The sequence below is a fragment of the Loxodonta africana genome, chromosome 22, assembly GCF_030014295.1.
Source record: "Loxodonta africana isolate mLoxAfr1 chromosome 22, mLoxAfr1.hap2, whole genome shotgun sequence".
In the NCBI taxonomy this organism is placed as follows: Eukaryota; Metazoa; Chordata; class Mammalia; order Proboscidea; family Elephantidae; genus Loxodonta; species Loxodonta africana.
This window is the reverse complement of record NC_087363.1, coordinates 52,103,642-52,120,030: the sequence shown is the minus strand read 5'-3', so window position 1 is coordinate 52,120,030 and position 16,389 is coordinate 52,103,642. Positions and strand designations below refer to the sequence as shown.

Here is a 16,389-nt window from a genome sequence, read left to right as displayed (position 1 = left end):
ACAGGAAAAATACAGCTTACCTGTGAATGCTCTATTAGTATTTCTCCTCTATTTTGGGAAAGATCAGGTAGTTGAGAAGAGTTTGAATATCAAGGCTATTTTGAATGTCAAGGTTATTTTCCCTTACATATAAACTCATCATGTCCGTGAAGAACTTGGAAATCATCTAAGTTAATAGGTCTTTGATTATAGAGTGCATTATTCAGTTATATTTACATCACCAGAGAAGCAGCCAGAGTCCTATGTTCCAATTCTAGGTACATCACAGACTCAGGAGCTGAAACAGGACAAGACATTCTATTTCTCTAATTTCTTATCGGTTAAATGGAAATATCTTCTGCCCTCACTAACTTCCCAAATTATCTGTGAGGCACATCAAGTTGTAAGTATAGAAGCACCTTGGAAAATACAAAGTATCATGGAATGACTAAGAGGGAAAACAAACAAACTGACAAAAAGCTCTAAGATTAATCCATTTTAAGTTTAGCATATACGTGGACCTACATTCTTGAACCAGCTTTCTTCCAGTCCACACAGTCTGGCACAGCCTGGGCTGTGAGTTTTCCTCAAAAACTGATTAGCTAGAGATATAGTTCTCTTCTTCTTTTTTTATTCCATGTAGACTAAATCAGTGCAGTCACTGTCAGATACCTCTAACTATGATTTGCTTCCATGGCCTTTCTGGAGTCTAGCCACTTTCAACTCATCTGAAAATCTCCAATCAATCAGTGATTTTAAGATTGCCCAGACATTTAGTTCTAGCTGATTGAGAGATGCCAAATGCACAAAAACTCTTGTGTATGATTCAGTTTCTAACTTAAGAAAAATCAAGACTGTTTAGAAATATGTAAAGACAGTATTCTTTATAAAAAAGCATAACTCAACAACAAAAAGACAAACAGTCCAATCAAAAAATGGGCGAAGGACATGGACAGACACTTCACCAAAGAGGACATTCAGGCGGCCAACAAATACATGAAAAGATGTTTGTGATCATTAGGCATTAGAAAGATACAAATTAAACTAAAATGAATTATCATCTGATCCAGCAAAAATGGCAATGATCAAAAAAAAACAGAAAACAAATACTGGTGAGGTTGTAGGGGTATCAGAACTCTTATACATTGCTGGTGGGATTGTAAAATGGTACAACCACTATGGAAAACAGTATGGTGCTTCCTCTAAAAGCTAGAAATAGAAATACCTTATGATACAGTAATCCCACTCCTGGGTATATATATCCTGTAGATATAAGAGCAGTGACATGAATAGGCATATGCATAGCTATGCTCAATGCAGCATTATTTACAATAGCAAAAAGAAGAAAACAACCTAAGTGCCCATTCATGGATGAATGGATAAACAAATTGTGGTACATGCACATAATGGACTACTCTGCAAATAGAAAGAATAATGGAGAGTCCCTAAAACATCTTATAACATGGATGAATCTGGAGGACATTATGCTAAGTGAAATGAGTCAATCACAAAAAGACAAAGATTGTATGGTCCCACTATAAAAAGTCAAGAATAGATATGTACACAAAAGCGAAGTTCTTTGACGGTTACCAGGGATAAGAGTAAGAGGAAGGGGGAATCGCTTTTTGTATAGTAAACACTGGTTACTTCTGGAGATGGGAAAAGCAAGGCCAAGTATAGGTGAAGTCAGTACAATCCGACCAAGGTAAATAAAGACTAAAAGAAGTATATGAGAAAAAATGTTTTAACAGGTACAATTTTGCAACAGCAGTAAAAACAAACAAAAAATATGTGCATGGAAATGTGTAGAAAGATGTGTAAAAAAGGAATATGTGAGTAAATGCAGGTGCATGTATAGGTGTATCTGTAGGCATATGTATATATACGTTTGTGTGTGTTGCATATATATCCACATATATATCAAACCATAGGGGGCACAGTTACAGAAGCTTCCTAGACATATACAAACAACTCTCAGGATTGGTTTACTGGGTTAAAAGACTTGGGACCACAGTTTTGGGGGATAAGTTAGTCAATTGGCATAACACAGTTCACAAAGATAATATTCTACATCCTAGTTTGGTGAGTAGTGTCTAAAGTCTTAAAAGCTTGAGAGCAGCCATCTAAGATACAACTATTGGTATTTACTCACATGAAGCAAAGGAGAATGAAGGAAACCAAAGGCTCAAAGAAGAAACCGATCCAGAGGACTAATAGCCCACAAGAACCACAGCCTCTTCTAACCTGAAACTAGAAGAACTACATGATGCTCGGCTACCACTATCCACCATTCTGACCTGGGACACAATAGAAGGTCCTGGATAGAATGGGAGAAAGATGTAGAACAAAACTCAAATTCCTAAAAACAGCCAGATCTACTGCACTGATAGAGACTAGAGGAACCCCTTAGACTACCACCCTAAGCCTAATTTTGAACAGGGAATTGAAGCTATTTTTGCAGGTCATCTTTCAGCCAAATAACAGAGTGGCTTAGAAAATAAATAATATACCCATGAATAATGTGCTCCCTTAAATAATTAACTATATGAGACCAAATGGGCAACATTTACCCACAAGCAAAGATGAAAAGGCAAGGAAGGGAAGGGACGTTAGATCAACAGAAACAGAACAAACAGAATGGAAATAATGAGAATGCCAACACATTGTAAAAATTGTAACCAGTAGCACAGAACAATTTGTATAAAAATTGTTAAAGGGAACCCTAATTTGCTGTGTAAACTTTCACCTAAAACACAATATTATTATTATTTTAAAGCATAGATTTATATGTTGACAAACTGATAATTTGGTACAGTTGTTGAGCGAAGACTCAGGTTAATTTTTATTATATGTAATCAAATTGACGTTTTTAGGAGGACTGAACCTGAAAAAAGGAACATATTATTTACTTCAAATATATATTTCTGTGACCTGAATTTGCTAGTTTCGTTTTTCAAGTAAGCTAAATTAACTACATGTTAACTTGTACTAACCTACTCTGCCTGAATTTGGATTGGATGCCAAGAACATCATTGATAGTTTGCCTCAGGGTTAACGCACACAGCCTCATCATCGAGTAGGGGATGTGTCTTTTCAAAAGCTTATTTAATAAGGAGTATTTTAACCCTGGTGGCATAGTGGTTAAGAGCTACACCTGCTAACCAAAAGGTTGGTAGTTTGAATCCACCAGGCGCTCCTTGAAATCCTTATGCAGCAGTTCTACTCTGTCCTGTGGGCACTTCTACTCTGTTCTTTAGGGTTGCTATGAGTCGGAATTGACTTGATGGCAATGAGTTTCATTTGTTTTGTTTTGTTTTTTGTTGTTGTTGTTTGTAATTTAACCCAGGAGCCCTGGTGGCACAGTGGTTAAGAGTTCAGGTTGCTAACCAAGAGGTCAGCAGTTTGAATTCACCTGTCGCTCTTTAGAAACCGTATGGGGAGTTCTACTCTGTTCTATAGGGTCACTATGAGTAGGAATCAACTTGATGGCAACGTTTTGTGTTGTTTTAAGTTTAACCCAAGATACAACACTAAAATACATCTGCTGAGGAAAAGTGAGAAGAGAGTAAGAAATTTAGAAAGGAGGTTAGTGTTTGACCATCCATCTTCTTTCTTAACAAAACAACAACAAAAAACCTTTGTAATTTCTAAACATTTTTATGACAAACCTGTTTGAATGTTTCTTGAATTTGGCTTTCACCAGCCTGTACGCATCAGTATCATTACCAAAATAACCAACAAGAATTTTGGGAATAATGAGGTTATATCTGTCTTCATTTCATTGTATTTGAGTACCACTCAAGTCTCTAATTTCATTCTTTTGACATTCTGTATCACTGGCATTGTAAAAATAAAGAGTAACTCTACTAGTTTCCTATCACTGCTCTAACAATCACCATAAATTTAAAACAATGAAAATTTATTATCTTACAGTTCTGGAGGTCAGAAACGGGTTTTATGGGCCTGAAATCAAGGTGTCAGCAGGGTCATGCTCTCTCCAGAGGCTCATTTCCTTTCCTTTTCCAGTTTCTAGGGACTGCCTACATTCTTTGGCTTGTGACCCCTTCCTCCATCTTCAAAGCCAGCAGTGCAGCATCTTCAAACCCCTCTCCAACTCAGACGTTTGCTTCTGTTGTCACATCTCCTTCTCTGACTCTCCTTTTTCCCTCTTTTCCTTATAAGATCCCTTGTGAGTACATGGAGCCAACCTGAGTAACTCAGGACACTCTCTTCATACAAGACTCTTAACTTAATCACATCTTCAATGTCCCTTTTTCCATGCAAGATAACATATTCACAGATTCTGGGAATTAAGAGGGGGACATATTTGGGGACCCCTTATTCTGCCCATCACAATTACATTTCATTGAGCACTTCTATGTGCAGGGCCCTGTTGTTAAATTTCTACATAAATCATCTCATTTAATTTTTATGAGAAATGAAGGAGGTTGATACTTTAACACCTAGATATTAGAAAACAGGTGCTTAGAAACATTTTATGCCCCCTGTTAGACTGACACACTACACACCAAAACTAAACCTGTTGCTGTCTAGTTGATTAAATTTTCTCTTCTTATGACCCCTGAGTTAGTTTAGAGTCTTCATCTTTAAACATCTAACTAGTTGCTCTTCCTCCGGGCTCTCAAATTTTCAGTCCAAACCTCAAACTGCTTGATATTTTTTTTCCTGAAACTAGCTCGTTTCCCTCTTGCCCCCCCCCCATAATTCTGTTGACCACTCTATTCCCAAGAACAAAGGCTAAAAGAAAGGTATACTAGATCCTTCACAACTTGTCCCAAACTTCCTTTTTATCCCTTGCCTAATTAACCTAGCCCTGGCAGCACTAGACTTATTGAGCTCCTAAAGTCTAACATTTACTTATCTGTCTTCATGTATTTTTCCACCTTGCCTTGCCCCAGCCATACCTATAAACTGTCAAATGCCCTTTCTGCCTCTCTATCACTTTCCCAGTTTCCCCTTTTATACATATTTGCATTTTCTGGGTTTTCCCATAACATTGGCCCTTGTGAGACAGTATTGCATAATGAAAAGAACACGGATTTCAGAGTGACACAAAGTTGGATGTGAATCCCAGTTCAGCCATGTACTAGCTATGTGATAGGCCTAATTATCTGATAACTCTGAATCCATTTTTTTTTCCATCTGAAAAACAGAAATGGCAATACTTACCTCTAGAGTTTGCTCTAAGAACTATTGTTATTATGAACACCGAGGTAACCAAGAGGTTAACGTACAGACAGGTGAGCGCACAGCATGTACTATTATATTCCACCTTTAAGACAATTTTATTCTCTTTGCATTTTTTTAATGTAACAAAGTATGCCTTTTTCTTTTTTATTTATATATTTGTTGCAAAATTTTTCTTCAGGGGTCATGGAAGGACATCAAAAGCAAAGACAAAAGTGCTTTAATAAAACATTAAGGAGAGCCCTGACTTCAAGTGCTAGCCCTAAATCTAGCTTTGATTTTCCATGTCCTTGAGATGGCATCAAAATTACATCTGAGTCGTGGTGTTAGCACAAACTGTTGGCATCCATCACACTTTCATACCGCCACTGTCTAGATTTTCAATCTGAGACACGGCTCACAGTTACCAAAAGCTTTGCCTGTTCTGATTGGCTAAGCTAGCAGAAGACAGCCTTTTTTCTTTATTTAAATAATGGAGATTCAGTCATTCATTCAACAAATAGTGCTTCCCATGAGCCATGCAAAGGGTTGGATGCTGAGAGCTTCATGGAGATTAAAGCGGCCATAGTCTCTCTCTTCAACCAATTTCTATTTTAGTGGGGAGGCAAATCGAGACAAGTAAAAGTACAAAGAAATAAAATAATAATAATTAACAAAAAGTATGATGAAGAAAATACCTAAGAAGGAGGGCCTTTACGGAGGGCCTTTGATGTCATCTAAGATAAAAAGGTAATAGTACAAACAGACCACTACACAGAAAAAGCAGAGAATGTAAAGCTTGAAAAGTGATTGTTATAACAGTATCTGTTTATGACTATGATGATGATAGTAGTTTCTTAAAAATAAATGTTAGTGTTTCAACTGTTAGTACAGAGGCTTAGTATTGCCATATAACTGATGTATTGGAAAAAGAAAACTGAGGGATACTACAAATATATTGTGATGCACACAGACATCACATAAATGGAATTAGGATTTACAACTAAAAGAGAGAAAAATATTTACATCAATCCCAAGAGGAATAATAAAACAAAAACAAAACATTGCTTATTTACAGAGAGTCAGACCCAGTAACAGAGTTGGCAAATTCTGGTTGACTCTGGCCCCTGACATTGACTGATTAGTGCTCTGCACTAGATTCCTTCTTCCTGTAAATATGCAGTCAATCCATATTTAGACATAAAGGAAGCATTAAGATTTTATTTCATCTTGCACTTATGTTCTTTCTCTCTTGCCCAAATGTCAGCCCCATGCTGCTACTTAGAAGTGCAACATAAGAAGTTGTTTTTGAATTGAGTTCACAGCGTGAACTACAATTGAATATAAATGCCATCTACAGAAAAATTGATCACAGGGAAACCATTAGAGCTGTGCAGGGCTGGTTTAATGCAGTACTGCCATTCGATTAATAGAAAATTATTTAGACTTTGGAAATTGCCTGAAAGGATTAAAAAATAAATATTAAAGTGCTTGTTTGTTGGCCATTGACCAATTTGGTACAAACATCCATGCATGTGTTCCATATTATTATGTTACAGTGTTTTGGTTTTTTAAGGTAATAGAAATTTCAATTTCATGTCTATTTACAATCAAGTTTAATTACCACATTGAACTCATGAAGCTAGAACTGTTAACAGAGTACAGATAAAGGTAGGGGTCTTCTAAAGTCTTCAGAAACATATATATACGTGTATATATGAGAAACCCTGGTGGCATAGTGGTTAAGTGCTACGGCTGCTAACCAAAGGGTTGGCAGTTTGAATCCACCAGGCGCACCTTGGAAACTCTGTGGGGCAGTTCTACTCTGTCCTATAGGGTTGCTATGAGTCGGAATCGACTCGACGGCACTGGGTTTTTTTTTTTCTTTTTCGGTTTATATATACAGTATACCACTATGGGGCAATTCTACTCTATCCTATAGGGTCGCTATGAGTCGGAATCGACTCGATGGCCCTGGGTTTTTACTGGGACCAGACATAAATCATTGACGTTGGAGACACAACATATATACAGATAAGAAAGGCTATATAGACTATGAGAGCTTCCCAGGTAATTAGCTGAGACTTACCTCTTTATCTCCTTTTCACATAAGGAACCAAAGAAAGGACAATATTATTCAGGAATAATCTTGAAAATACACCAATTATATTTAAGAAGGGAATCATTTGCAAACTTTAAAATTGTATTCTTAGTAACAAACCACTCTCAAAACAATTGAAAAATTGACTATGTCATAACAGCAGACTAGGGAACTGCTACTCAGCAAAGAGAATGAACATTTATCGAGCTTTCAACGTGTTGTTGTTGTTGTTAGGTGCCATCGAGTCATGACTAACCAAATGAGAAATGTTTCCTATTGTATTTTACGTAAACTAAAATCTTAAAATGTAGGTCCTGTTTCTCTCATTTCAACAATGGGAAATCAGGGGCTCTTGGAATAGGCTAGGTACAGATTCAAGTCTCTCTGAATACAAAGTCCAAGACTGAGCAGTAAAGCATTCTAAATAATCCATACAATTTGCTTATCCTTCCAAAGTATGGAGATTTTCATTCCTGAGAGAACTATTCTCATTTTATGTCCACAAAATATTTTACTTCTGCTTTGGTAGATGAGAAAACAAATACTAAGGGTAAGTGTCATCATCAAGTTCACAAATTTGTCCACGTAGTTGGTAGAAGTTTGTTCTTTTGTCCCCTAGCATGGTGCTTCATCAATGGATTCATAGTGTTGAAAACAGCACCTTTTCACTAAAATTAAAAAAGAAAAGAAAGCAAACACAGCAATAGAGGAAAACTTCAGAATTCATCGCGGTCAAAGACAGCAAAGGAGTGAATTTATGTTTGCTCTGTATTGATTGTATGATGTTGCTAATTTGAGTGCTGGTTTTAAAGAACACAGAGATAAAAAAAAAATGTGTCAAAAAGAGTATACGAGATATTAGACTTTTGACATCCTGTTAAGAATATTAGTATTTTCTATAGTTGAGAAAAAAGGTTAGAAAAGGCACTTTGGGGATAAGTTGAGGGAGAATAGTTATGAAACCATTGTTGTTGCCATCCAGTCTTTCAGAAATAAATTTACTGACAAGCATTCACTGAGTGTTTACTAAGTGCAAAACCCTCTGGCCTTTAGTTATCATTGGGTTTATATTGCCAAGAATTGTGCTAGGGCATGAGCAATCCAATTTGCTTGTCCATCTTAAAAATCCATATAGATTGGTGTGGATTTGGCAATGAAAACTGGCCTGGTTTGTTAGACAACATAATGAATGGGGTGACCATATTGTGTCATTCATAGATTGACCCACAGCCCAATACGTAATCAATACGACCTGACAGAATCACACAGGACTCTGAACATTTTTTTTTCTTTTTTCAACCATTCTAATCTGCAAAGCCATTTATTTAACAAATATGAATTGTTTGTGTATATAGTATGTAAGTGTATGTAGTCAAACACTGTGCTAATCAAAAAACCCATTGTTGTCGATTCAATTCTGATTCCTAGTGACCCTACAGAACAGAGTAGAACTGCCCCATAGGGTTTCCAAGGAGCAGCTGGTGGATTCAAACTGCTATCCTTTTTGTTAGCAGTTGAGCTCTTAGTCACTGTGCCACCAGGGCTACAGGCACTGTGCTAGGGGCTGGTAATTTAGAGCTGAATAGAAACACACAGCCAAGAATAACTATGATTCAGTGTGATAAATCCATAATAAAATATTAATTGAGCCTTATGGTAGCATAGGTGGTTGTTATTATGTTTGAATCCATTATTGTGGCTATTGTGTCAATTCATCGCATTGAGGGTTTCCCTCAACCCTCTACCATCCATGATGTCACTTTCTAGCGATAGGAGGGAATATTATTTCTCTTTCTGTAGAAAATGACATGAAAAACCAAAAAAACCAAACCCAGTACCGCTAAGTCAGTTCTGACTCATAGCGACCCTATAGGACAGAGTAGAACTGCCCCATAGAGTTTCCAAGGAGCGTCTGGTGGATTCAAACTGCTGACCCTTAGGTTAGCAGCCATAGCACTTAACCACTACGCCACCAGGGGTTCCGGAAAATGACATTGTACTTGGTAAAAGAGAAACACTGTTGGTGCAGTGATTAAGTGCTTGGCTGCTAATCAGAAAGTCAGTGGTTCGAACCTACCAGCCGCTCCATGAGAGAAAGATGTGGGACTCTGCTCCTGTAAAGATTTATAGCCTTGGAAACCTTATGGGGCAGTTCTACTCTGTCCTACAGGGTCACTATGAGTCAGGAATGGCAGCAATGGGTTTTTGGTGTCATGTACCAACTCTGGTGTAAGTGGCTGGGTGAACAAAAGTGATATCCCAATATGTCTGAAGAAGCAAGGGAATGTTTAATGCAATGCAAGGTACCCTGAATGCAGCAAGAGGTGAATCTTTCTGTGAAGAGATAAAATAGCAGTTGAATCTGGGCCCTGAAAGAAATCATTTCCATTTCCTTCAGTGTTATAATGAGTTATATATTATGTTCATTCAGCCTTACAAATTCAAGTAAGATGCCAAAAACATCTTCCTGGGCAGTTTTATCTTTGCCTTTGCTTTCCAGTTTAATTATTTTTAATCTCTCCAGTTTCTTTAATCTCAAAAATAATCATTTGGACTCAATTCTTTGAGAACCAGCATGTTGTCATGGAGAAACACTAGATGGGAAACCAGTAGACCAGGATTCTGATTTGTCTCAGCCAATCATTAACTGCCTGCTTAGGGATGAGTGGCTTCCCAAACTCGACTCTGATTTTCTTGTATGTAAAATTCTCTAGTTGGATCAGATTTATTATTTTAGAAAGCTAATTCTAAATCCCTTTTCCCTTACTTCTCATCATTGCCCTCCCAGACAACAATAGTTTCAGGAAACTAAAAGCTACAGTTTGGATTTAGAGTAGACACCTTTTGAAATGTTTACCCAGTTTGTAATGATTTTCCCTTTTCTTGGTTCCCATCAGCTATATCTATTTGAAATGGCTTTTGCCTTTCTCACTGGCTGGCCACAGTTAGTCGGGCTAGGATAGACACATGGCCAAATTAAGCCACTCATCACCTCTCACCTGAGATTTCCAGCTTGGGGTAACAATCTTTGAACTACAGATGGCTTAAAACTTCAGGTATGGTGGCAGTCATGTTTTCTGCCATGTGAACTGAGAATGAAAAAGAGAGATAGCAATATAACCTTGCAAAAAACACTGCTGTGAGAAAGAGTCAGAGATTGCTCCTTGGACCTTTGCATTTTCTCCTTTGTCCTTGCTTAGGATCTGATGCATTCTGCCATGTGTTCTATGAAAATCCCTTATAGCCTTAACAATCTCTTACCAATATACTGCTTAAAATATCTTAATCTGATTGTATTACAGCTAAAGAGATCTAACAAATGTAAGGTTAAAAAGCAAAAGACTATTAAGAATGAACACATCCATGCTGAATCCACATGCAGTTCGAATCCACCAGGCACTCCTTGGAAACTCTATGGGGCAGATCTACTCTGTCCTATAGGGTTGCTATGAGTTGGAATCGACTCGATGGCAATGTTTTTTTTTTTTTTAAATGCTGATATAAAAGGCTTTCAGCCAAGATTTGCTTGATATGCTCATTGATTGATAGCCAAATGGAACACAGGACAATGGGCCCTCCATCTATTTAAATATTGCTCAACAGCAATGATTAATAAATTAATACTGGACATGACACAAGTCATATAAGTTTGTTATGAAGACATTCCCAAATAACCAGAATTTGAATGAATTTGCTTACCCTGATGAGAGTTAATATATTTCAAATGCCACTGAAAACATATAACTCTTTCTAATCATCCACGGTTTATTTTTTGTTTTCATGTTGATGGTTCATATAGTAACTGTTACGAATTGAATTATGTCCCCCCAAAAATACATGTTGTAGATCTGAACCTCTGTGCCTGTGGTTAAAATCCCATTTGGGAATGGGATGTCTTTGTTATGCTAGTGAGGCAGGGTTAGTGTAGGATGTATTTTGAGTCAGTCTCTTGACATTAGGACAAGCAAGCAAGCAGAGTTGAGGGAAGAGAGATGCTAAGCCATATGAAGATCAGCCAGGAGCAGAAGCTCAGAAGAGACAAAGACCTACCTCCAGAACAGAAAGAAAGAGGAAGCCTTCCCCTAGAGCCAGCACTCTGAATTGAGATATCTATCCTCCTAAACTATGAGATTATCATGACATGTGCAAAGAGCTGGAGACGGAAAACCAAAAGGGAAGAACACGCTCGGAGTTTCTCAAGCTGAAAAAACTGAAGAAAAAATTCAAGCTTCGAGTTGCAATAGTGAAGGATTCTACGGGGAGAATATTAAACGACGCAGGAAGCATCAAAAGAAGATGGAAGGAATACACAAAGTCATTATACCAAAAAGAATTAGTCAATGTTCAACCATTTCAAGAGGTGGCATATGATCAGGAACTGACAGTACTGAAGGAAGAAGTCCAAGCTGCTCTGACGGCACTGGCGAAAAACAAGGCTCCAGGAATTGATGGAATACCTGTGGAGGTGTTTCAACAAACAGATGCAGCGCTGGATGTACTCACTCGTTTATGCCAAGAAATATGGAAGACAACTTCCTGGCCAACTGTCTGGAAGAGATCCATATTTATGCTTATTCCAAAGAAAGGTGATCCAACTGAATGTGGAAATTATGGAACAATATCATTAATATCACATGCAAGCAAATTTTCGCTGAAGATCATTCGAAAATGGCTGCAGCAGTATATCAACAGGGAACTGCCAGAAATTCAGGCCTGTTTCAGAAGAGGATGTGGAACCAGGGACATCATTGCTGATGTCAGATGGATCCTGGTTGAAAGCAGAGAATACCAGAAGGATGCTTACCTGTGTTTTATTGACTATGCAAATGTATTCGACTGTGTGGATCATAACAAATTATGGATAACATTGTGAAGGATGGAAATTCCAGCACACTTAATTGTGCTCATGAGGAACCTTTATATAGATCAAGAGGCAGTTGTTTGGACAGAACAAGGGGATACTGATTGGTTGAAAATCAGGAAAGGTGTGTGTCAGGATTGTATTCTTTCACCATACCTATTTAATCTGTATGCTGAACAAATAATCCGAGTAACTGGACTATATGAAGAAGAATGCAGCATCAGGATTGGAGGAAATCTCATTAACAACCTGTGTTATGCAGATGACACAACCTTGCTTGGTGAAAGTGAAGAGGACTTGAAGCACTTACTAATGAAGATCAAAGACCACAGGTTTCAGTATGGATTACACCTCAACATAAAGAAAGCAAAAATCCTCACAACTGGATCAATGAGCAACATCATGATAAGTGGAGAAAAGACTGAAGTTGTCAAGGATTTCATTTTACTTGGATCCACAATCAACAGGCATGGAAGCAGCAGCCAAGAAATCAAAAGATGCATTGCATTGGGTAAATCTGCTGCAAAGGACCTCTTTAAAGTGTTGAAGAGCAAAGATGCCACCTTGAAGACTAAGGTGTGCCTGACCCAAGCCATGGTATTTTCAATCGCATCATATGCATGTGAAAGCTGGACAATGAATAAGGATGACTGAAGAAGAAATGATACCTTTGAATTGTGGTGTGGGCGAAGAATATTGAATATACCATGGACTGCCAAAAGAAGGAACAAATCTGTCTTAGAAGAAGTACAGCCAGAATGCTACTTAGAGGCAAAGATGGGGAGACTGCATCTTACATACTTTGGACGTGTTGTCAGGAGGGATTTGTCCCTGGAGGAGGACATCATGCTTGGCGGAGTACAGGGTGAGGGGAAAAGAGGAAGACCCTCAATGAGATGGATTGACGCAGTGGCTGCAACAATGAGCTCAAGAATAACAATTATTGTGAAGATGGCTCAGGACCGGGCAGTGTTTCGTTCTGTTGTGCATAGGGTCGATATGAGTCGGAACCAACTCAACAGCACCTAACAACAAAAACAAACTATGAGGTAATAAATTTCTGTTTGTTAAAGCCATCTACTTGTGGTATTTCTGTTATAGCAGCACTAGATAAGTAAGGCTGTAACCATGAAAGAATTAATATTCATTTGGATCTTATGATTATCTTTTTAAAGCTCCAAGTCAACCACCAGCAAATATTGCCTGGAAACTGACAAACTCTAAATTATGCTTGAACTGGGAGCATGTAAAAACCATGGAAAATGAGTCTGAAGTATTGGGCTACAAGGTGAGCATCTTGTTTCCCCTCTAATCCTATCAGTTATATTGAAAGAAACAGGAAATATCACAATCTAATAGAAAACAAATTATATGTACATGGGAACATAGGAGTCTTTTCAAAATATAGTTTCAAAAACATTTAACATTGTCAGTTACAAATTCTTAGTTGAAAAAGGTTTTATATTCACAGGTCTAGCAATGGATCATGGAACATCAGAAAATAAAGCTTTACAAGATGCAATTATATTTCTTCAAGTGACTCTCTTTGCCATTAAAAAGTGATATTTATGTGGGTAGTAGATATGAGATAAGAATAGGTTAGGGAATGTATTCAAATAGAATTTCTAGAACTTAGGCTGCAGTGTGATGTGATCTTCAAAGAATGTAAAAGGAATTTAACAAGAGTGTAGTCAAGAACCCAGAGCAAATCATTTCCAGCAGTGTTAATGGACATCATCTCTTGGCAGAGCCATATATTCAGGCATTTGAAATGGGTCCAAACTAAACAGTGACTTTTTACAGTAAGCTCTGACAATAATAGCCTCAAGCTACTTAATTAATAGAAATAAATCCATACAAAGTCCCTGAGTTACAGATGAGATCCCTTCCTGTGTCTTTAAGTTGAGTTTGTAAAGTAGGCAAGTCAGAGCAGATGTGTACCAGGGTTTCAAATCAGTTCATTCCAGTCAGAAACCCTTCTGATAATTTGCATTTCCACTCAGATATACTGAATCAGAATTACATTTTAACAAGATTCCCAGGTGATTCTTATGTACAATAAATTTTGAGAAGCACTGCTCTACTACTGGTTCTCAGAACTGGTCCCTAACCAGAAGCATTAGCATGGCCTGGGAACTTGTTAGAAATGCAGATTCTCAGCATGAGTTTAAACTGAAACGAACCTGCTGAAGCTATTGTATATATGGTTCTTATTTAGCCTTACTTTAGTGCAAGAAAAGGCTCGAAGCCTTTTCAATTATTTAAAAGCTATGCATGCACAAAGTGAAGGTGATTGTTATGAAGAATTTGTTGCAAGTAGGGGTTGGTTCAACCATTTCAAAGAGAGGGCAAATTTACATAACACTAAACAGCTTTTAAACGGCAAGTACAAGTTGTCTGTAAGTCGGACATTCGTAACTCCGGGGAATTACTGTACCCTCATTTCAGGGGCATTGGCCAAAAAATGAAATTGGTCGCTTAACAAGAACAGCTCTGAATTTAATGAAAGTCATCCCTTGGGTTTAGGTTCATCACTTGGTATTTCCATCTGGGGAGTGTAGCCTTTATAATAATATGCTTTAAATGCTCCGTAACAGTTTCCAAACCTTACAAAAGCAACAAATCCATGTTAATTTGATTCACCATTTTATGCAGATTCTGTACCGGCAAAACAGACAAAGTAAAACTCATATATTGGAAACAAACAATACATCAGCCGAGCTTCTGGTTCCATTTGAAGAAGATTACTTGATTGAAATAAGAACAGTCAGTGATGGTGGGGATGGAAGCAGCAGTGAGGAAATTAGGATTCCAAAAATGTCAAGTAAGTTGAGTCACCATTGCTACTGTAAATTTTGAATCTGGGTAGCTGCAACAAGAAACGTGGGTGCTATGGAACTTTCCAACGCCTTGTTTAAATGTTGAATGAAAAAAATAATAAAAGACCCATGTTTCCATATTCAGTTGTGAGCAAGAGGTAATGATCTAATTTTTCTTTATAATAGTCCCTTGAGTTTGTGACATGCTTATTTATCCACAGTATTACTAACACTTTTATGTTTCCTCATTTGAATCAAAAAAAAAAAAAAAACTATATGTCATCGATACATAATTTTTTTATTCTTTCTATTGCACAAAAAAAACAAAGTTTCCTCATTGGTAACTACATGTCTCTTAGAGCAGGAATAACAAACATGAAGTACATGAAGATATACTGCCATTCCTGTACTCATGGCAGACATTACTAATCAACCATGGCATTCATACTGATGAGCCACACTTCAGAATCCTTCTCAATATGATGTTCTAAGCAGCCAACATCATTCAGAGTTAGCACATGATAATATTGTACTATTTCTGCTTTAAATGATTCACTAGCTCCTGAATCATTCACACCTGAAGCTGTAGCTAAGTGAAAGTCGTTTGCTGCCCAGAGATGGTCAAACTCTAATTTGCCCTTTTAAGATCTGGCCAGTGTAGGCATTTTTCTTTTACATTTTTACACGTAAAACAATCATCCTAGAACAGAAGGTAAAAACACTTTCTAAATTGAATGTATTGTAAATGAAAAAAGTATAATAAAATATGTTAGAAATTACAGTATGAAAATAAGATCTTGAAGAATTAATCTACCAAGTAATTTTACTCTGTCTAAAGATGCCTTTGTTTTTATTTTTTTCAGGTTTAAGTTCCAGAGGAATTCAAGTCTTAGAACCTAGCGTCCATTTTCTGCCAGTTGTACTTGTGACTTTTTACTCTTTTGCTATTCAGTCACTTATATGATGAATGAAACCATAAGTCTTTGAGAGATTTTTGAAAACAAAATATTCTCTGTAAATAAGATCTCTAGACCCCAGTCTCAAGACACACTCTTAATACAGACTTGTTTGGAAAGAAATAAAATGTATATTATTAAGATCTTGTAAATATCTACGGTACATCAATAAAACAATTTTAAACACTTTTGAATTTTAAAGTTCACACATGATTACATATGTTCAAAAGGTGCCAAATTACTAGTGGAGTTTTAACTACTGTGTCTTTTGAGTGACTTATATTAACCCATTGCCATCAAATCTATTCTGACCCATAGCGACTTCACAGGACAAAGTAGAACTGCCCCATAGTGTTTCCAGAGCATGGATGGTGGATTTGAACTGCTGGCCTTCTGGTTAGCAGCCAAGCTGTTTAACCACTGCACCACCAGCATTCCAAGTACTTATATGCTGTTGTTAGGTGCCATCGAGTCAATTCCAACTAT

The 16,389-nt window shown here is 37.3% G+C and overlaps 1 protein-coding gene across 4 annotated transcripts in view; it reads left to right on the top strand.

Moving 5' to 3' along the window:
* Window positions 1–16,153, top strand: part of CNTN6 (contactin-6) — a 232,094-nt gene extending 215,941 nt beyond the window's left edge. For all 4 annotated transcript variants that reach the window (XM_010590042.3, XM_023548001.2, XM_023548006.2 and 1 more), the window contains 3 exons: window positions 13,304–13,416; window positions 14,784–14,952; window positions 15,811–16,153. In XM_010590042.3, the coding sequence (XP_010588344.2) occupies window positions 13,304–13,416; window positions 14,784–14,952; window positions 15,811–15,911 (383 nt within the window). In that variant the 3' untranslated portion in view covers window positions 15,912–16,153. The remainder of the gene's footprint in view (window positions 1–13,303; window positions 13,417–14,783; window positions 14,953–15,810) is intronic.
* Window positions 16,154–16,389: the final 236 nt, after the last annotated feature.